This window comes from Schistocerca cancellata, chromosome 1, assembly GCF_023864275.1.
Source record: "Schistocerca cancellata isolate TAMUIC-IGC-003103 chromosome 1, iqSchCanc2.1, whole genome shotgun sequence".
NCBI lineage: Eukaryota > Metazoa > Arthropoda > Insecta > Orthoptera > Acrididae > Schistocerca > Schistocerca cancellata.
This window is the reverse complement of record NC_064626.1, coordinates 987,373,659-987,396,185: the sequence shown is the minus strand read 5'-3', so window position 1 is coordinate 987,396,185 and position 22,527 is coordinate 987,373,659. Positions and strand designations below refer to the sequence as shown.

At 37.0% G+C, this 22,527-nt stretch overlaps 1 protein-coding gene across 2 annotated transcripts in view; it reads left to right on the top strand.

Moving 5' to 3' along the window:
• Window positions 1-22,527, top strand: part of LOC126088557 (protein zer-1 homolog) — a 160,343-nt gene that overhangs the window by 71,587 nt on the left and 66,229 nt on the right. For both annotated transcript variants that reach the window (XM_049906753.1, XM_049906744.1), the window contains exons 6-7: window positions 5,442-5,613; window positions 16,244-16,405. In XM_049906753.1, coding sequence (XP_049762710.1) covers window positions 5,442-5,613; window positions 16,244-16,405 — 334 coding nt within the window. The remainder of the gene's footprint in view (window positions 1-5,441; window positions 5,614-16,243; window positions 16,406-22,527) is intronic.

Genomic DNA, 22,527 nt, shown 5'->3' with positions numbered 1-22,527 from the left:
ATTTCATATGTTTTAAGATGTTAGCGAATCATTCACTTCCTTCCAACATGTTTTGTCACTTACACAGTATTGCATGGTAGAGTAATTATGATGTACACATACGTGGAAACAGTGTTTGCACAGCAATTGCCGACATAGTGTAACTGAGGTGGAATAAGGGGAGCCAGCCCGCATTTGCCGGGGCAGAAGGAAAACAGTCTTAAAACCCATCCACAGACTGGCCGGCACACCAGACCCCGTCACTAATCTGCCAGGTGGATTTGTGGCGGGGACCGGCATGCCTTCCCACCCGGAAAGCAGTGCATTAGACCGCACTGCTAACCAGGGGGTCTTAGTGTGTTCCATACTGAATAGAAACTCAAAACAAAACACCCGAACTCTCAGACACACAGTACAGAAGACACACAGTAGTGTTTCTGTGTGAGGACCAGTCCCAGTGACATACAGGCCAGGAAAGCCCTGGATTCAGCACATTTGCAATAATGACATCTAGCAATAATATTTGAAGCAATTACAGTTCACAAAAAAACTCAAAAGAAAACATCAGTATACTCAGTCCCACTGTGCCAGGGGCATGTGCAAAGCATTGATGTCTGAGAAATGCACATAGCGACAACCAGAAGATGCAGTAGCCATAGCCAGCAAACACTCCACATGACCCATGGACCCCTCCCAGGTGTCTTTCATGAGACACCCTGTGTTTTCCTTTAGTTTTTGGTGAATTCTACAAGCTCTCATTATATTTGTCATCTTTCTTTTCTTAAAACATTAAAACTATATATGTTTAATACGTCTTCTGGTACCAAAATGTCCATATCCTTTGTGTATTTACCAATGTTAAGTCGTATCCTGTCTTGTAGGAAATACACAATTTCTAGTAACTGGAACTTTGATCATTTCTGCAAAACAAAGCATCATCGTGAATTTTTAGTAAGTTTGTTTCTGTACTGGGTAAAGCTTTTTGTTGTACTAATGACTATTTTTCACTGCATTATGTTGATACATTTTGTCTAGTGCTTCTTTTGATTTTCATAACCTCACCATTTGGGTTGTTACATTTCATGAAATTCACTCCAAAGATGGACCCAGGTCCTTTAGATTTTGTTACTGTTCTCATTCCTAATGGAGGTCGCAATAATTTGTCTGGTACTGTTTTGAGAGATCTCTTTATATTGTGTTTATCTGTTTCATATTCTTGTATGACTAATACCCAGCACATCAGACGAATCTGTGGAGTCTGCTTTTCATTAAGAATGCTAAGGCTTGATGGTCCGTGTATATCTCTATCTTTGAGTCCCACATTAATGTTTGAAATTTTTGTACACTCGAAACTGTCACCAGTAATTCCTTTTGTGTGGCTGTGTAGTTAATTTCTGTTTTATCTAAGCTTTGGCTGGTGAATGATGTGGTATTATGAGTACCTAACTCCTTTTCCCATGTATCTCGAAATAATTTACGAGCGATTCTGCAATCTGATGCATCTGTAGCAAACTTGAAATATTCATTTATTTTGAATGTTTGAGTATATGGGCTTGGACTAATGCCTGCTTAATATTACCAAAGCTTTAATAAAGCCAGACATGTTGGATCATTCATGGTTATCCTTTTATAAATCGTCCATAGAATCCGACTAGCCACAGAAATGAGCACAATTGTTTCGTATTTCAGGGTTCAGGTAACTCTTTTGTTGCCCTTGTTCTGTCAGTGTCTGATTGTATACCTTCAGCTCCCATGGCGTGTCCTAGAAATTTAATTTCACTTCTCCCAGAATGTGATTTAGATAACTTAATAGTAATACCCTTTTTGTAGAGTTTACTGTAAGTCCTAGTGAGTAAATTACAATGTCCATTCTCTATGTTTGATATTATCAATACATCACCAACATAAATTATCAGATCTAGCAGTAACTCATTATTTAGGGCTTCATCAATTGCTCTTATGAACACCAATACTGAAATATTTAAACCAAACGGTTGTACTCTTTACAATTTTCCTTCAGAGAGGAAGGCAGTAACTGATCTGGAATCTTTGTGAAGTCTCACCTGCCAGTAGTCAGTAGTGATGGCCATTGAACTGAAATATTGTGCATTTGCAAACTTAGGCAGTAGTTCTGCTATACACACTGGACAGTCACATTCTGTTTCAATGTGTTTATTCAACACACTCACATTTAGAATCAACCGTATGCCTCCTGTGGATTTTCATACAACTAGTAGTGGATTAATACAAACGCTCTTGCTTCTTTCAATTATTCTATTGTCTACCATTTTTGCTAATATCCTCGTGTACTGCTAGTCTTAAATTTAAGGGAACAGCGTTTGGTTTACAAAAGAATGGTGTACTATCTTCCGTCATTTTTTTACACATTTATTCACCAATAACTCCAGGTTTGTCAGAAAATACCTCTGGAATATTCTTGTTTCTGTACATTAGTTAATACCTTCGACTCCTGAGCTTTTTATCTTATTTGTTACGTGGATCCTATATCACTTAATAATACTGGTTCTTTTTTTTTTTTTAGTAATTCTGTGTATACTGCTAATCGCCAAAAGGCATGCATTAGAGTTCTCTTCCCTCATTACTTTTAAGCAATACCTTATGCTTGGACTTATCATTGTACCATGATACTGCTTTGTTCTTAAAGTCTAAGTGAACATTATAAGTAATCAAACAGTTAAGGCCTAAGAGCACCTCTATGTTTATGTTACATACTACAAACAAAAATCAAACACTGGAAAATCCAGGGTTGAATATAACAATATTGTGAAAAGGAAAGTTGCTACTCACCACATAGCAGAGATGCTGAGTCACAGATAGGCACAACGAAAAGACTGTCACAAATAAAGCTTCAGCCATTAAGGCCTTCGTGAACAATAGACGTGCACACACACACACACACACACACACACACACACACACACACACAAATCGTTGACTGTAACACAGCCTTTGAGAATAATGATGGGACCAGCAGAATACCATTATATGGCTGCCCACACCATCACACTTCCACCGCTATGCTTAACCATTGGAATCAAGCAATCAGGATTGTAGGCTTCTTTTGGCATTCTCCAGACATAAACACAGCCCGATATTGGAAATAATGAAAATGTTGACTCGTCAGACTATATGACGTGTTTTCACAGATTTATCCTCCTGGCACCATATTTTATGCTTCTTTGTGTATTTGTTTAACCACCAGACTCCCCCACTCGCAGTTTCACAATCATATGCAACTCTATTTCCTTTGTAAATAAATTGTAACTAATATTATTGATAGTCACAACACTCTACTCAAATAATTAATAAATCTTAGTCAACAGCTCACCATGTGTGCGGCCTGGACTGCAACAGCTGTGAGTTGTCTAGTGTTGGTGTCGTGGAGCAAAGTCTCATAGTCTTATTGCATAGAATTCCCAATGAGTAAATGGAGCAAGACAGTTGCTCATAGATAGAAAGCTTCTCAGTTGGCTGCTCCCACTTCATCATTGTTGGGCACTCGTGTTTCATGAACCGTAACATTCACTCTTCTTTGTATTTTATTGATAATTCACCGCAGTCAGAGGCTTTTGCTGTTTTCCGACTACTAATAAACAATTATTCTTGACTTCACAGTACCAAAGTGGAAATAAATATAAAAAAAGTGTTGTTGATGTCAAGGGCACCCAGCCTAACTTGTTAGCAAAATCTTCATAATTTTTCAAAATTTTCTTATCTTGTAATAGTCGCTCTCTTTCCACTTCTCCACTGTTATTCATGTCCATCAGAGGATACCAGATGCAGCACCACGGTGGTCTGATTGATGCTTTTACTTAAGTGTGTAATACTTGAAAATGCACATAATGTCTCGTCAGGTATCTTTAATACTTACAGTTTCTGTAAATAATTTGGTTGCCGTTTGCAGTAGTGGACCAGACCTGCTACTCGGTTCCGGTCTGTCGTGCTAATGGTTCTTCCACACATTGCAGCAATGTGTGGAGCTGTAAGAGAGGCTGTTCTACTACTAATGTCACCAAATCCACAAATACCCTGATGTCAGTTTAACTTATATATTCTTCAACATCATAAACAGCAGTTCACATTAAAGATCTTTCCAACACCAAATTAGTATTATGATTGCCTGAACCAACAATGTTGCCTATGTGACAGATCGACACCCGAGGTCCAAAATCAACATAATTTCATATCTCTGCACAGAAAAGCAGCTGGCTGCACATTATCATCCATGGCACAATTCCTTGGCCTGAGCTCATCTCTGGTATGGCACCAGTATGAAGTAAGTGGCCCCACATCACAGCAGGTGGCAATGTTTTTAACAGCAGTGCCACTCCCCAGACATAAGGCTCCCATAGATTAGTCTGTCTCCGCACAGAATTTCGCAGCCAATGGACTGTCTGGTCTTTTTGCCTAACTGACACATTAAGAATTCTTTCAACATATTTCGTTGGCTAAGATAAAGCTCGAGTGTGACATGCTATTTCCTACAAAACAGCTTGTACCACTACAAGCCATGAAAAGTTACATGGGACTGAACTCGACAGTGGGAGGTCTGGAAGTGTATCATACAGCACCCAGTGGAAGATAAGTCAGTCATCAGAACCATCTGAAGAGAACAGTATGTCAGTTTGCCAAAATATTGCACTATTTGGACAGCCATCTGATTTCCTGAGAACATTTCAAAATCATCTTACACTGGGAAAGCTTAAAATCACAGTTATGTTCTTGTTTATACTTCATCTTCAAGGATTAGTCCTTTTGGCTTGTTGTGCCTCAGAGTTTTTTTACACTGCCTCCTTATGGGATGTCCAATGTTTCACTTTCCTATTGGATTATATAGTTTTGCAGATTTAGTTATCCTATTATTAGACACACGTTGGATATTGTCTTAAGAGTTGTGTCTGTATTTCTCAGTTGTAATGGGTCCAAACATTTAATCTTGTCTAATTTGGTGTTTCTTTTATGATCCAGTAATGGATGTCCCACTATGATGGAAGTAACTTCATCTCTGATGATTCAATTCCTTGTAATTGTTCAGTCCAACATTCGCTAATATACAGCAGCAAAGGCAAGGTTGTTAATTTGTAAAGTGACTTACTTTACTTTGTAAAGTAATAGCTTACGAGGTCACTGTGTGTATATTTATTTTCACTTCAACTAATTATTTCTTCGTCGTTTTATACTTTCTGATTAATGCTTCCTGTACAGTTGTTTCTGTTAACACACAAGGATAGCTAATGCAACACAGACTCATTTCAAAATGGTTGATACCATCAATGTCAATTTCTTTAACGTTTTGTTTCAGTAGCAATAATTCCATTATGTTAGAAATGCTTGCATTTTCCATGCTCGTAACCAGATGAAAAGTTTCATCGTTTTGTGGTTTTATTTGTAAAATTTAGTGGAAACCTGTCATGAAATTCATTAAATCATTTTCTTTGCAGTGCAACACTCTTCTACATAGTAAAAGGAAAAGAAAAGTACACATTTGTTGTTAAAATCAGACGACGTGTTATTTGTACATTACTGAATGGTATGAGTGCACACAGAGATGATGATACAATGATGCGAAATGGCTGCCTTACGTTATGCCAGTTCAAGATACCAGAAGATGTTGTAAGTATTTCCTAGTTCATGTTTACTTTCTGTGTGTTATTTCATATTTCAGTAACAAGTAACTTTTCTGGTGATGCAATTCATTTATGTTTTACAACATCTTTAATAACATTGTACATGTCATCCTTACTGTCATCAGTCGCCATTTGCTTAGTTTTGTTAGAATGATGAAAGAGAAAAGGTAAAGCATATGTTCAGTTGGACGTGTATGGAGAAAAAACTTGACCAAGACTTAATTTAAATAACCTTCATGACATTCACTGAATTATGGAAACCGTAGAAAACCTTAATCAGCATGACTGTGTACATAGTCTTCTCTATACATGCGTCCAAAAGACAGTGTCCTGACCGACTGGCTCCTAATTGCCCAGCCCAAACCACTAAGGATAGGAACTTGAAACTTGGAGAAAGTGTGGATCTTATACTGTGGGCATTGTTTAAGAAGAGACTTTTCAACATTCAAATCCTAAGGGGGTGAAATAGGAGATGAAGGCTTTTTTTATGTCACTATTAATGTAGTTTTGAAACTAGATGTACAAAAATTGGTACTCGATTTCTCAGCCAGAAATAAAGAAATTTGTGTTTCGGCACTTATGGAAATGTAACCCGAGGGGGGGGGGGGGGGGGGGGGGGAATAGTGGGCAAAAGCCTTTTTTGAAAATAAGTACTAAAATATTTTTATAGCTATATCTATGAACATTGGTATTTGACGTCTCCATTACAAATAAAAAAATACGTGTTTCAGTGTTTTTGAAAATTGAGACCTTAAGGGGGGGAGGGGGGTGAAACATGGGATGAGTTTTTGTATGAAAATATTTTGTTACGAAAGCATTTTTAAAGCTAAATCTGTGAACATTTAAATTCGGCTTTTTAGAAATTAAAAAAAATGTGTTTCAATGTTTTTGGAAATTCAACCCCAATGGGGGTGAAATGGGTGATGAAAGTTTTTATGGAAATATTTCATTGTGCAAGAATTTTGAAAATTTTTATTTGGTTTCTGTTAGAAATAAAGCATTCGCATGTCCCTCTTTTTGGAAATTCAGTCCTCGGGGGTAAAATGGGGAATGCAAGTTTTTATGGAAATATTTCATTGTGCAAGCATTTTTGAAGGTAAATCTATGAAAATTTGTATTTGACTTCTCTATTAGAAATAAAACATACGCATGTCACTGTTTTTTGGAATTTAACCTGTAAGGGGATGAAATGCTTTATGAAAATATTACATTGTGAAAGAATTTTTAAAGCTAAATCCTTGAAAACTGGTGTTTGGCTTCTTGGCTAGAGATGAAAAAATATGTTTTTCACTGTTTTTGGAAATTCATCCCCTAAGGGTGAAATAGGGTCAGACTGATTCACTGACTCATCATCGCCCAGCCCACACTGTTAAGGATAGAGACTCAAAGTTTGAAGAGTGTGTGCAGCTTATACTGTAGGCATAATTTAAGAATGGATTGTATGAGATTCCACTCCTAAGGGAGTGAAACAGGTGGTGAAAGTCTTTTTAAAAGTGTGTCACTATTAAGGGAATTTTGAAGCTAGAACTACAAAAACTGATATTAGGTTTCTCAGCCAGAAAATAAAAAATACTTGTTTTAGCATTTTTGGAAATTCAACCACTAAGGAGGTAAAATAGCTGACAATGTCTGGAATTTCAATCACTAAGGGAATGCTATAGATGATGAAAATTTTTAAGAAAATATTTTGTTACATTAAAAAAATTTACAGCTAAATTTATGAAAATTGGTATTTCACTTCTTGATGAGATAAAAAAAAATATTTGTTAGAGGATGAAAGTTGCTATGGTTATATCTCCACAAGAATGCAAAAGCCATGATTAACAAAAACTTTGGACTCCGGCTACCAGAATTGTGTTTTGGTCAGAAGTACATTTGGCCTTAATTTGCTTGAAAAGCTTAGAAGGTGTTGCAACTTGTGAACAACCTGAAAATTTGATTAAATAAAAACAACAACAAAAATCTGTGCAGGTCATACAGACTACACGAGTGGCCGCTAAGCTAGTCTGTACTATATAAGTGACCACATTGTGTATAACGGAGGATATTTAGACCATCTCCATCATTTTGCACTTTTTCTGCCTATTCACAAGTGATGCATTGCAAAAATAACTGACAATAAGTTGTCATACTAGCTCAGATTTCTCTGGTTTTATTGCCATGGTCTCTTTGTGACCTACTTGTGGTAGGAACTAATGTGTTATTTTGCTCTTTTTGGGACACAAATTCATGGGAATGTCAACATTAAACTCTCATGTGGTATTTGTTATTGTAGTTGGATGAGCATATCCCTAATGTTCTTGTGCTACTCAAAGAACTCCATTAGGAATCATGCTGCTATTCTTTGAATATTTTCTGTCTCTATTAATACTACTTAGTGGGGATCTTAAAGTTGGAAGCAACACTTGATAATCAGTTTAACAAGTGTTATGCAAGCTACTTTCTTTGTGAGAGACCTACATTTCTTTAGGATTCTTCCAATGAATCTTAAACTGTTTCCTATCTTGTTAGTAAGTAATTTTGTACTTTTCCCACTTCATAGCATTCTGGGATCATACTCTTAGATGTACTGTCAAAACTTTTTGGTGAGTTGGAACTTCATCAAAACGTTGTGACAGCATGATACCACAACTCAGCTGATAACCTGAGAAGATTTCCACAATAGAAATTCATTGAGAATGCCTGAATTCTCATATACTGTTAAATATTCAGGTGTAAATCACCAATTGTGTAACCAAACAGTAATGGACCTTCAAATTGTTTATACACAGTATTTTACATTTTCATATGTTGAAGGTAAACTGTGATTCCCTGCACCAAGTGTTTATGCTCTACAGGTCTTCCTACATTTTGTTACAATTTTTTGCTGCTATTACTTTTCAGTGCACAGCATGTCATTTGCAAAAACTCATTGAACTTCCAAGATTACTGATCAGGTGTTTTATGAACAGGATGTTCCACTTAAACATTTCAACACAAATAGCTCTGGAACAAGTATAGATATAAAAAGCAACTTTCACTTGTATGAATGTAAGGCAGGGGCTAATTAAATTAAATACTAAGAGATATTCTAAAACATAAGAAAATATTGTTTTCAACGTAAACTTATATTTTTTTTAAGAGGACACTCCATGTTATTTCTTACACAATCAATAACATGAAAAATCACAAAAAGAATGGCATTGGTTGCATTGCAGTACATTAGTTACAGCCCAAGAAATTGAAAAGCAAAACTGATGCTTGAAATAAATGAAATGTGTCCCTATTGCGGATCCCACGATGCAAGTGTGAACTCCACGTTGCTTGTAATTATGATGTGACTAACATACTATGATGCAACAAATGCTGTACTTATTGCTATTTAAACTGTTATTAAGTGGAGTGGAAATAATACAGATGTCCAGTCACACACAGCGAAAAATAAGGAAAGGGTTTACTCATTTGTGCTTTATTGATCTTTAATTGCGTGCTAGGATGCACGTTATGGTAACGAGAAACTGAATATCACTGATCAGGGCAAATATAATTAATGGCTGACCAAGGATCTAACAAAGTAGCAAATGGTAGTTGTATGTAGTTCTGTGACTGGACACCTGTATTGTTTCCAGTCTACTTAATAACAATATAAACAGCAATAAGTAAAGTGATTGTTGCTTTGTAGTACATCAGTCACATTGCAATTATGAGCAGTGTGGGGTTCATGCTTGCAACTCAGGATGTGCAGCAGCGGTGCCTTTTTATAAACATTATTATTATTATTTTTATTGACATTTTTTTCTCAGACTGTTAAGTCTGGTTAAAAATGGAACGTGACGCGGACCTTGATCAAGTGTGACTTCCTTGTAACTGTATGGTATATGTTATATTGCATTTAGGAACTTTCTTAATATTATTATTAGAAGTGTCAACTTTACTTTGCAATTTCTTGGGATGTAACTGACATATTGTGATGCATCCAACACCATTCTTTTCTTGATTTTTCATGTTATTTATTGGGTAAGAAATAATATTGGATGTCCATTAAAAAAATTGATTTATCATGTTATTTATTGCGTAAGAAATAATTTGGGGTGTTCATTTAAAAAAATACATAGTCTATGTTGAAAAATAATATTTTCTTATGTCTTAGAATGTCACATAGTATTTACTTTTGTGAGCCCCTGCCTCACATTCATACCCATGAAAGTTGTTTTTCAGTATCTGTTGTTGTTCCAGAGACTTTTGCACTGAAATTTGTAAGTGGACAACCCTGCATATTTCCAAATGTGACACTCAGTTGTGATATTTCAAAATTAATTTCGCGTCTGATGATTTTTTCCCCATTAGTGTACAACATGTGGAGTTTTAAGTGCCAAGAACTCTTCAATTCAGTGCTGAATCTTGTCCAATATTTTGTAAGCTCATATTTTGTCCACACGGTGGCAGTGTTGAACTATGTCATATGTCTTCCAAAAGTCAAGTGACGTTGCTTTACCCTGAGTGCTGCTATCTGTCAGATATTAGAACAACTCTGTTCCTTATAAAAATGAGTTTGTGTCACGGCACTCAATGATTAATTGGACTTTCTGCCATCAAAGAAATGAAACTTGTTGTTTATTAAGGAAAGACAATGGTATTCTTACAGTGTTTAATGCAAAAGAGGAGTCCTAGTGAAAGATGGTGAGATAGAAGAGAGCTAGTTGAGACACTAAGTTTGAAGTATCTGTAGCTTTTGAATTACAAAAACTTCGCTCTTCATGAGTAAGGAAATACATAAGAAACAAGAAAAACAAATGATGTGATTTACAACTGTTGGAGGAAAAGGAATTTTGCTTCAAACTATGGACCAAGAAAGACAAAAGATGTGGAAAATAATTAAGGGACAGATGATAACAACATGATGATAACAGAAATTCCAGAATGGCTACAACTAACAAAAACTAATGAAAAGCAACCACTCATATGCAGAAACACACACACACACACACACACACACACACACACACACACACACACACACACCTGGATGAAAATGGAAATAAAAGCCTTGAGTTGTCTTTTTTTATTATGATACGACTCATGAACAGTAGGTCAACATGACTTCAGTGCGTCATTCCAGTATCCGTAATAATTCTTCTGAATACACTTCGTAGTAATACCATAAATGAAGACCTCTCTTTTGTTCTTTATGTTCTGATGTTTGTTATATTTTATATCCACTCTCTCCAACAACAAGCCAAAGCTCTAATTTTTTGAGAAATTAAACAGTTATATATATCTCAAATACTGAAAGCATTTTATCATTTGTTTTATACGTTAGAGCATAACAAATCCCAATAGGGAATTGCAATTCACACAGATTGACTAGCCATACACATAAGGCAACATTATCCAATGTCAACGAAGTCACTGTTTTGTTCTGAAGAATCATTCAGCCCTGCAAACAGAAAGATTCTGTTGGTATAGTACACTGGATTTGTGTGAGATAGAGGTACTTATTTGTTACACATTATATTACGTAGATCCCAGCATAAAAAAGACTTCAAGGTATATCAAAGAAATCAGTCCAGTTTTATATATTCTGTACAGTCTGAGCATCTCCTCTCTGTTGTGGGCCAGATCATCCATATACCATTTTTATATTTCCTTTTTTTGTTTATGTGTGGATGTAGTTTTGATTAAGTTGAACAGGAGTACCACAAATCAGTGAATATTTTAAGAAAGTTATAAAACACTGTTTAACAATATCCTTCCCAGTTTGTATGTTGCACACAAAGTCTCAATTTACATTTGCTAATTCCATAAATAAATTAATATATACCTCTTTCTGACCTCTAGGCTTGCATTGTTTGAAGGTTCTGACCAATGTTCACAGCAGAAGATTGAAAGGTAGTGGTTCATGATCTGCAAGAACTCCACCAGATAGTCTGACATCACAAATACCACCTGAAATATAAGAATAATATTATCCAAGCCAGCATTATTCCATGTGGGGCTGGAGTTCGTACAATGTAAATTCAGTAATTTTAAGATATTAAAAAATCTTCTTGTAATACTTTCATTAGTGTTTGCCCTTTCTACATTGAAATTACCACAGCCAAAGTAGAGGCAAAGCCATTACCTAGCACAGTAGTATAAGTTTTATATGCCAATTAGCTCCACAGATGATGAAGAGATTACAAGGATGTGTGATGACATAAAAGAAATTATCCAGATCATTAAGAGTTATGAAAATTTAATTGTGATAGGGGACTGGAATTTGATAGGTGGGAAAAGAAGAGAAGGAAAAATAGTAGGAGTACAAGGACTGAGGGAAAGAAATTAAAGGGGAAGCTGCTTGGTAGAATTTGGCACAGAGCCTAACCTAATCATTGCTGATGCATGGTTTATGAATTGTGGAAGAAAGTTCTCCATGTAGAAGAGACCCGGAAACACTAAAAGGTTTCAGATAGATTATAGAGTGGTAAGACTGAGATTTCAGTACCTGGTTTTCGCCTGCAAAAAATTTAGGTAGGCAGCTGTGAGTGATGAATATACTTTATTTATAATGTAAAGGTGAAGAAGGTACTATAAGGTAGGAAATTAAGGAGATAAGACATAGATAAACTGAAGAAACCAGAGGTTACTAGTAGTTACAAAAGAAGTGTTAGACAACTATTGACTGCAACAGGGGAAAGAATTCTCATAGAAAGTGAATTTCTAATTTTGAGAGATGATGTACTGAAGGCAGCAGAGGATCAAGTTGGCAAAAAGACAAGGCCCTGTAGAAATCACTGGAAAACATACAAAATATTGAATTATTGAAAATGGATAAAGTATAACAATGCAGCAAATGAATTGGTTAAAAAGGGAACGCAGGTATCAAAGAATGGGATTGACAGAAAGTCCAAAATGGCAGAACAGGAATGGCCAGAGGAGAAATGCAAGCCTGTAGCATGCATGACTATGAGAAAGATAAATGTCACCACCTGTAGGAAAATTATAGGAACACATGTAGAAAAGAGAAATCAAGAGCTCATATGGCAAGCAACTGCTAAGATGAAGGGAATGTTGAAAGGTGGAAGAAATATATAGAAGGGCTTTACAAGGTAAACAAACCTGAAAACAATTTTATGGGAAGAGAGGGTGTAGATCAAGATAAGAAGAGACATATGATTGTTGAGAAAAGTATAATAGAACACGGAGAGACCTGAGTCAAAATAAGAACCCAGAGTATATGACATTCTATCATGTTCTTTATATCCAGAGGCAAATGGGGCCACAGCTGTCCCCTAGCTCTCAGTGAAAGGAAAAAAAAATATAGTCTAGTCAGGTGCTCTTTTATCAAGAAAATGATGTAAAAGCCAATATTATGCAGCTTTTTAACAGGATTGGAACTGGAAAATTTTTATGGCTGCTTACAAGTCACCATTCATCTTCCAAAATATTGAAAATACCCTCAGGTCTAGTGCGCCTCTCCCCAGAAATGAACACCTTTGCCTGGTTCCAACTTGTATTTGACAGATAAAATACACTCAGACATCAAGAAGAATATACAGGGTGACACAGAATAACAGGAATGTTTGAAATGAGTATTGGCAGCTATGGGCAGGTGGTAGCACTGTGGGTTCATGACAGTTAGTGAGTAAATAGTTCGCCATTTCACTAATCGTGGATCAGTAGAACAGACAACAGCATGCATTAGCCATAAAAATGTTTTGTGAAAACAACGATAGCTTGGTAGTGGCGCAGAGGGCGTTTCGACGTTTTTTATAATTTAGTACATCATGATACCATTCTGCCGAAACACTCAATAAAATGTTTGATTAATAACTTTGAGGAGACTGGATCTGCCCACAAGAAGAAACCAACAGTACGACCAAGAAGTGTGCGTTCTCCAGCGAACATTGATCTACGCGAGTCTGTCTTACGGAACCCATGGCGTTCAATTCATAAGCAAGCAGCAGTGGTTGCAATGTCCTGGGAGAGTGTTCGCAGAATTCTTCAGCTTGATTTAAAATTTTATCCATATAAACTACAGATGGTGCAACAACTGAAGGACAATGGATACTGATTACGATAGGATTCTGTCAACAAATGATAACAAAAACAAACAATGACAATGAATTTCCAAACAAGTTGTGGATGTCAGATGAGGCACATTTTCATCTCACAGGTTATGTGAATAAACAGAACTACCGTTACCGGCAAACACAAATCCTAATTATGTTTATGAGCGCCCTCTACATGCTAGTAAAGTGACAGCGGGTGTAGTGTTTCATCACATGGGATTACCAGACCATATTTTTTCACAAATGAACAGGGAAACATGATAACTGTCAATGCTGATTGTTACGTGGAGATGTTATGACCTGGTTTCAACAGGACAGAGCAACATCACACACTGCACAGCAATCAATGGCATATGTGCGAGAATTGTTTGGCAACCATGTGATCTCACTATTCAGTAACATTCCCTGGCCCCCTAGATCACCAGATTTATCTGTTTGTGATTCTTTCTTGTGGGGCTACCTCAAGAGCAAAGTCTACATGACTCAACCAAGGACCCTTTATGAGTTAAAACAGAGAATTCGGGATGCAGTTCACAGTATCCCAGCTGAGATGTTGCAGTGGTCAGTGAAGAATCTCAGCAGCAGATTTCACGAATGTATTCGTACAGGAGAATGCCATCTAAAGGATGTAATTTTTAAAAAATGATAAATGCAATCAGTGTTTCATAAGTCGCAAAGTTGTAAGGTTTCAATTACTATGAGTGCAATTTCTTTCCTTCATCACTTCTAGTTTTATTGGATTGTGGAAATGTTCCCGTTTTTCTGTGTCATCCTGTATAAATCCAGTTCAAAAGAAGGCATGTCCTGATGTATCTGAATATTGCAGAACCATCAGTTTCATAAGTGAGGGTTGTGAAGTACTGACTAATTATTACAGAAATATGGGAAGACTGGTATAAATTGACCATGAGGAAAATCTGTTGAGTTCCAGAGAAATACAGAAACACATGAGGCAAACTGACAGTACAACTTATCTTCAAAGAGAGACTGCAAGAAGGAAAACTTAAATTTACATCATTGACAGTCATAGATACAGCTTTTGGCAATATTGAATGAAATATACTATTTAAATACTTACAGTAGCAGACGTAAAACACAGGGAGCAAAAGGTTATGTAAAACTTATATAGAAACCAGGCAGCAATTGTAAGAGTCAAAGGGCATGAGAGGCAGGAAGTAGTTATGAAAGGATTGTTATAAGGTTGTATGTAGGCTATTCATTCTGTACCAAGCAGTAAAGGGCAGGGGGGGGGGGGGGGGGTGAAATTCGAAAAGTGATTTAAAGTCCAGTGAGAAGAAATTAAAACTATGAGGTTTACCAATGACATTGCTATTGTCAGAAATGGCAAAGAACTTGGAAGAGCAGTTGAATGGAATGGATAATGGAATTATTTTGGTTCCATTCCAACACTGCTACAAAACTAAGGCAATTGCAGATAACCATCAAGAGTTGGAGGTGTGGGTAGTGCACACCTGGACAAAACTGTCTGCGTACATGTTCATTGTTAAGGCCCATGGACATCCTCTGTCACTAGTTGTGAGTGACAAAGTGTTGAAGGTGAATGATTCAGTGATGTTTCTGGGCCTCATCACGAATAACCAGCTCTTCTGGATGCTTCATTTCTTGAATCTAAAACTACAGACCATTAAAGTACTTAATATCCTATAGTGCCTTAGCCACAGTTCATGGAGGGTTGATAGAGCAAATGTAGGATCTTAGCTTGATTGTGAGTGCCAAGTGTATAGTTCAGCAAGATCCACACATCTAAAGGTCGTTAAACTATCCCTCATGAGAGTATCGGGCTGGTCACTTTCACATCAGTAACAGCAGCCCCATTGCAAGAGCCTGTGTGGAGATGTTGAGCCCTCACTGTCAAACCAGCAGCAGTAATAAAGTAGTGTTTTTTGTGAATAGGTTACCATCGTATTTGTACTTGATAGTGTTACATCCACAAGATCCCAGCCATCTGCCACTTGATATTTGGCGAATGTAATTGGTAGTGAAAATTCTAGCACATATCAGACAGCAGCTGGTGTGATTTGCCTGTACTTTCTGTTAGCAGTTGTAAGCTCTGCATTTCTCTTGAAGACATTGTATTTCATTTTGCATTTAATGACAGGTATAGATCCTGTTGTGGGATGATCAGCCTTGTGTTGGACTATTACAAACATTTCTTATCTCTCAGAACCATTGCTAGGGTACGTAAAATTCACTTTTTAACAGTATTGAGCCTTTACTAAGGTCTGTCCCTGGCCTGCTTCATGACAAGTGATTTCTACCAACCGAAATAGGATTAAAATGATATCTTTATGGCTTTTTAGTGAACTTCATCAAATGATTACATTTTACTCACAACAAATGTGCAGATGTGACTGATGGATTATGAATTAAATGTACTGCCCCCCCCCCCCTCTCTCCCTCTCTCTCTCTCTCTCTCTCTCTCTCTCTCTCTCTCTCTCTCTTTCTCTCTCTCTCTCTCTCTCTCTCTCTCGTTTAGTTTTGGACATTAATTAATATAGGCATAGACAAATTGTTAACATTTTAGTTTCTGTTATTCAGTTGTATAATGGGCTGATTTTGTTACAGCTATTTGATTATGAGCGCCTTGTTCATATACTTCTACACATTGTGTCTGAAATGGAACAAGAAGGATTTGTGCAGAGAATAGGAATATACTTACTGAACTCTCTTGCCTGCCAAGTTGATGGATTCCAAAAGCAACTGCTGGGTGACCTTGGGGCAATAAATGTAAGTCATAAATACTAAATTTACTGGAAATGCATGGTTATTAGACTTGCCATTCAAGTTTTACCATCAGTATCATAAACAGGAGATACTTTATGCCTTGAGGGAATACTTTTTGCTATCTCTCAAACAACTTTTGTTAGCTGCTGGGTAGCAGAATATGAATCAGTGTGATCTCTCGGATTTTCTCAGGATGATTGATTAATAGTGTGCATTTGGATGAACAGCCCATTTATAAATTCCTGTTGTGTGCACAATATTTTGAAGGCCAACACAGTTGTCTTCTGCAGGTGTTACAAGATGCGTTGTTATGTACATGCAGTGACCTCTACCTCTGTGCCTTGAACCATCACTCTCTGTAACAAAGAAATTCTATGTTAAAGACTTTAATTTATAGAAATCAAACATTGTCAAAGAGAGTCTCTTCAAAGAACTACAACACCTAAAAATAATGGGCTGGCTACTCTTGTTGACAAATTCGGCAGGTGTTGTAATCAAAATCCACAATGTCTACAGAAAAGATTCAGTCTGAGAAAGAAACAGAGAAGCCAAGAATTTCGTCTCTGTCATACAGTGGCTCAATTTCCAGAAAGACAGGTAGACTCCTATGGAAGCACAGCATCTAGTGAATTTCACTCTCATCAGGGAAGATAAGTCTGGGAACTGGGAAAAGGTAGCAAACAAAGGGCGAAAAAGGGAAACACTTGAATAAACTCCAGAAATTCAATTAGTAAATTGGTTTGGCTTGCTATTTGAAGTGGAGGAAGGTAGTTGAAAGTAGGTCGAAGCAGAATATTAGCTTAAAGAAAAAAGACAGGTCAGGATCAAACCAGAATAGGAAAAGAAGACTGCTGATTTTAGGCAGCAGTCATAGGAGGGTTGTGGGCCAGCAGCTTCAGGAGAAATTAGGTGCAGGGTACCAGTTTTGTGAAACCAAGTGCTAGCCTTAGCCAGGTGACAGAAAACTTAGGTCATCTATGCAGGGACTTTGAGAAGGAAGATAAAGTAATTATAGTTGGGGGAGTAGGAAACAGCCTGCCTATGGATCCAAGATACAGTATTAGGAGTGACCTGGATAAAATAGGAGCAGAAACTGAGCACACAAATGTAGGGTTTGTGGAGGTCTTTCAGTGCCATGATCAGCCTGGGTAAACACTGCTGTAAAGCACATTAACACTGAGCTGAACAGGATGCTCCAGACACTGGCAAAATCTCACATAAGTGTTGTTCCAGTAAATGCTATTGGTAGGTGGGGATACACTACACATGGCCTACACCTGAATAGGATGGGGGAAAATAAGTTAGCTTGTCTATTAGCAGAAACTGTAAGGGGGTCCACAGTCACACAAGGGTTGATCCCGGTGGTTAATAGGTCCAGACAGACAGGTTTTTTAGGTTAAAGCCAAATTCCAGGCAGATGACAATCAAGATAAATAGAATAAAAGAAACTTCATGTACAGTAAATAAGGGTAAAGCTAAGGGAAGTATCAACTTACTTCATCAAGATATCAGGGGAACAAAAAATAAAGTAAATGAGCTATTAGTGTGTTTAGATGATCTCAAAAATAAGAATGAGATTGATATACGCTGTCTTTTTGAACACCATGTAACTGTGGGCATGGATAATGTCAGTATATGTGGGTTATGTGGGTATAATTTAGCATCTTACATTTGTAGATCTAGGATGGATAAAGGAGGAGTTGTCATTTTCATAAAACAAGGGTATAAATGCAAAACTGTAGAAGTTAGCAAATTTTGTGTTGATCAGCACTTTGAGGTTTGTGCATGTGAACTTCAGCTAGATAGTGTAGTATTGATATTAGCAACAGTGTACAGGTCCCGATTAGGAGACTGGGAGCTGTTCATAAATAAGTTTGACTCCCTATTGTGCTGTCTGTCAGACAAAAAGAAGAAGTTATCAATCTGTGGTGATTTCAGTGTAAACTTTCTAAGTAATTTTGATAGGAAAAGTGAACCAGAAGTGTTATTAACAACATATAACTTAGAATCAGTGATCAATTTACCTACACGTATAGCTCAAGACAGTAGCACGCTAATAGATAATGTATTTGTACAGAAAGAGGATGTAAAACACAAATACATGCTTTCCCTGTGGTAAATGGATTGTCAGGCCATGATGCACAACTGATTAACTTACAAAACCTAACAGGGTGTTCAGTTCGGAAACCCTTAAGTAAAAATGTGAGGTCGCTCAACTCGGTATCTATAGAGCACTTCAGAGAAAGCTTAAAAAATGTTAATTTGGGGTGATGTATATAATGAGACAAATGCTAATGATAAATGCAACGTATTTCTTGATAAATTTATATCCCTTTTTGAACATTGTTTCCCAAAGAAAATTACTAAATGTAACACCACATACTTTTCAAGGAAACCTTGGATTACTACAGGTATTAAAGTGTCTTGAGAAAGATAAGGAAACTGTATGAGACACAAGAACTAATAAAGATCCAGAAGTAGTTTTACATTATAAAAATTATTGTAACATACTGAGAAAACTGGTAAGGAAATCAAGAATTATTTATGTTATAGAGTAGAAATTAACAACTCCGACAATACAATAAGATCAATATGGAATGTTGTTAGAAGGGAGACAAGAAAGTAACCACTGGAGTAGATAGTATTACTATTAAAGAGAACGAGACCATTCTAACCAACAGTACACAAGTAGCAAATGTTTTTAACACCCATTTCTTAAATGTTGGGAAAAAATTGGTGAGAACAGTTCAAAAGAAAAAGCCAGGCAGTACATGGAAGAGTCTGTTTTGAAAAAAATTAGTCAGATTAAGTTTCACCTAACAACTTCTTGTGAAATAAGTAAAATCATTAAATCTATGAAAAATAAATGTTCTGTTGGAGTAGATGACATCTCTAATAAGATATTAAAACAAATGTGGAGCGATTACAGCTGATGTTCTGAGGCACATATGTAATGCATCACTATCTCAAGGTATTTTCCCAGACAGGTTAAAATATGCCATTGTTAGGCCTCTCTACAAAAAGGGGGACACCACAGATGTCAATAATTATTGGCCAGTATCCTTGCTTACAGCGTTTTCAAAATCTTCGAGAAAATAATGTACTCAAGAGTGGTTAGCCATCTCAACAGTAATGGGATACTTAGTAAATCACAGTACGGATTTCAAAAATGCTGTTCCACTGAGACAGCAATATACAATTTCACTGTCCACATAATAGAGTCTTTAAATAGTAAAATGTCACCAATAGGAATTTTCTGTGACTTGTCCAAAACATTTGATTGTGTGAACCATGACATTATGTTACAGAAACTACAGTTCAATGGTATAAGTGGAATAGCATATGAGTGGTTAAAGTCATACCTGCAGAACAGTAAGCAATAAGTTTCCTTATATGGGTCAAGTGATTTAAATAAGTTTGCCACTTCATATAACTGGGGTGCAATTATATTAGTTGTTCCACAGGGTTCAATCATGCGTCCCCTTCTGTTCTTGATATATGTGGGCGACCTCCCTTCTTATCTGAAACAGGAAGCTGAATTGACACATGTTTGCTGATGATACAAGCATCATTATTAATCCAGTAAAAGAAACTCCAATTGAAAATGATACAAATAAGGTTTTTGGAAAAGTCATTAATTGGTTTTCAGCTGCAAAAAGTACAGTTCCTTCAATAAATATAACACATCAACAGAAGTCAGTAGACAGGGTAGAACATACTAAGTTTTTGGGTGTACATATAGATGAGAATCTTAATTGGAAAATTCATATTTTGGATCTTCTAAAGCGGCTGGGTTCAGCAACTTTTGCAATCAGAATAATTGCCAATTTTGAAGATATAGAAATTAGTAAGCTAACATACTTTGCATACTTTCACTCTCTGATGTCATACAGAATAATATTTTGCAGTAACTCAACATTGAGACAAAAAGTATTCACTGCACAAAAGAAAGTGGTCAGAATAATGTGTGGGGTTCATAGTCTCACATCTTGTAGGCATCTTTTTAAAAGATTGGGAATTCTTACAACAGCCTCGCAGTACATTTACTCACAAATGAAATTCATTCTCAACAACATGGACCAGTTTAAAAACAACAGTGACATTCATGATTTTGTTGTTGTTGTTGTGGTCTTCAGTCCTGAGACTGGTTTGATGCAGCTCTCCATGCTACTCTATCCTGTGGAAGCTTCTTCATCTCCCAGTACCTGCTGCAACCTACATCCTTCTGAATCTGCTTAGTGTATTCATCTCTTGGTCTCCCCCTACGATTTTTACCCTCCACGCTGCCCTTCAATACTAAATTGGTGATCCCTTGATGCCTCAGAACATGTCCTACCAACCGATCTCTTCTTCTGGTCTAGTTCTGCCACAAACGTCTCTTCTCCCCAATCCTATTCAGTACTTCCTCATTAGTTATGTGATCTACCCATCTAATCTGCTGCATTCTTCTGTAGCTCCACATTTCGAAAGCTTCTATTCCCTTCTTGTCCAAATTATTTACCGTCCATGTTTCACTTCCATACACGGATACACTCCATACAAATACTTTCAGAAGAGATTTCCTGACACTTAAATCTATACTCGATGTTAACAAATTTCTCTTCTTCAGAAACGCTTTCCTTGCCATTGCCAGTCTACATTTTATATCCTCTCTACTTCGACCATCATCAGTTACTTTACTCCCCAAATAGCAAAACTCCTTTACTACTTTAAGTGTCTCATTTCCTAATCTAATACCGTCAACATCACCCGACTACATTCCATTATCCTCGTTTTGCTTTTGTTGATGTTCATCTTATATCTTCCCTTCAAGACACCATCCATTCCGTTCAACTGCTCTTCCAAGTCCTTTGCTGTCTCTGACAGAATTACAATGTCATCGGCGAACCTCAAAGTTTTTATTTCTTCTCCATGGATTTTAATACCTACTCCGAATTTTTCTTTTGTTTCCTGTACTGCTTGCTCAATATACAGATTGAATAACATCGGGGAGAGGCTACAACCCTGTCTCACTCCCTTCCCAACCACTGCTTCCCTTTCATGCCCCTCGACTCTTATAACTGCCATCTGGTTTCTGTACAAATTGTAAATAGCCTTTCGCTCACTGTATTTTACCCCTGCCACCTTTAGAATTTGAAAGAGAGTATTCCAGTCAACATTGTCAGAAGCTTTCTCTAAGTCTACAAATGCTAGAAAATGTAGGTTTGCCTTTCCTTAATCTTTCTTCTAAGATAAGTCTTAAGGTCAGTATTGCCTCGCGTGTTCCACTATTTCTACGGAATCCGAACTGATCTTCCCCGAGGTCGGCTTCTACTAGTTTTTCCATTCGTCTGTAAAGAATTCGTGTTAGTATTTTGCAGCTGTGGCTTATTAAACTGATAGTTCGGTAATTTTCACATCTGTCAACACCTGCTTTCTTTGGGATTGGAATTATTATATTCTTCTTGAAGTCTGAGGGTATTTCGCCTATCTCGTACATCTTTCTCACCAGATGGTAGAGTTTTGTCAGGACTGGCTTTCCCAGGGCCGTCAGTAGTTCCAATGGAATGTTGTCTACTCCAGGGGCCTTGTTTCGACTCGGGTATTTCAGTGCTCTGTCAAACTCTTCACGCAGTATCGTATCTCCCATTTCATCTTCATCTACATCCTCTTCCATTTCCATAATATTGTCCTCAAGTACACCGCCCTTGTATAGACCCTCTATATACTCCTTCCACCTTTCTGCTTTCCCTTCTTTGCTTAGAACTGGGTTTCCATCTGAGCTCTTGATGTTCATACAAGTGGTTCTCTTATCTCCAAAGGTCTCTTTAATTTTCCTGTAGGAAGTATCTATCTTACCCCTAGTGAGATAAGCCTCTACATCTTTACATTTGTCCTCTAGCCATCCCTGCTTAGCCATTTTGCAATTCCTGTCGATCTCATTTTTGAGACTTTTGTACTCCTTTTTGACTGCTTCATTTACTGCATTTTTATATTTTCTCCTTTCATCAATTAAATTCAATATTTCTTCTGTTACCCAAGGATTTCTACTAGCCCTCATCTTTTTACCTTCTTGATCCTCTGCTGCCTTCACTACTTCATCTCTCAAAGCTACCCATTCTTCTTCTACTGTATTTCTTTCCCCC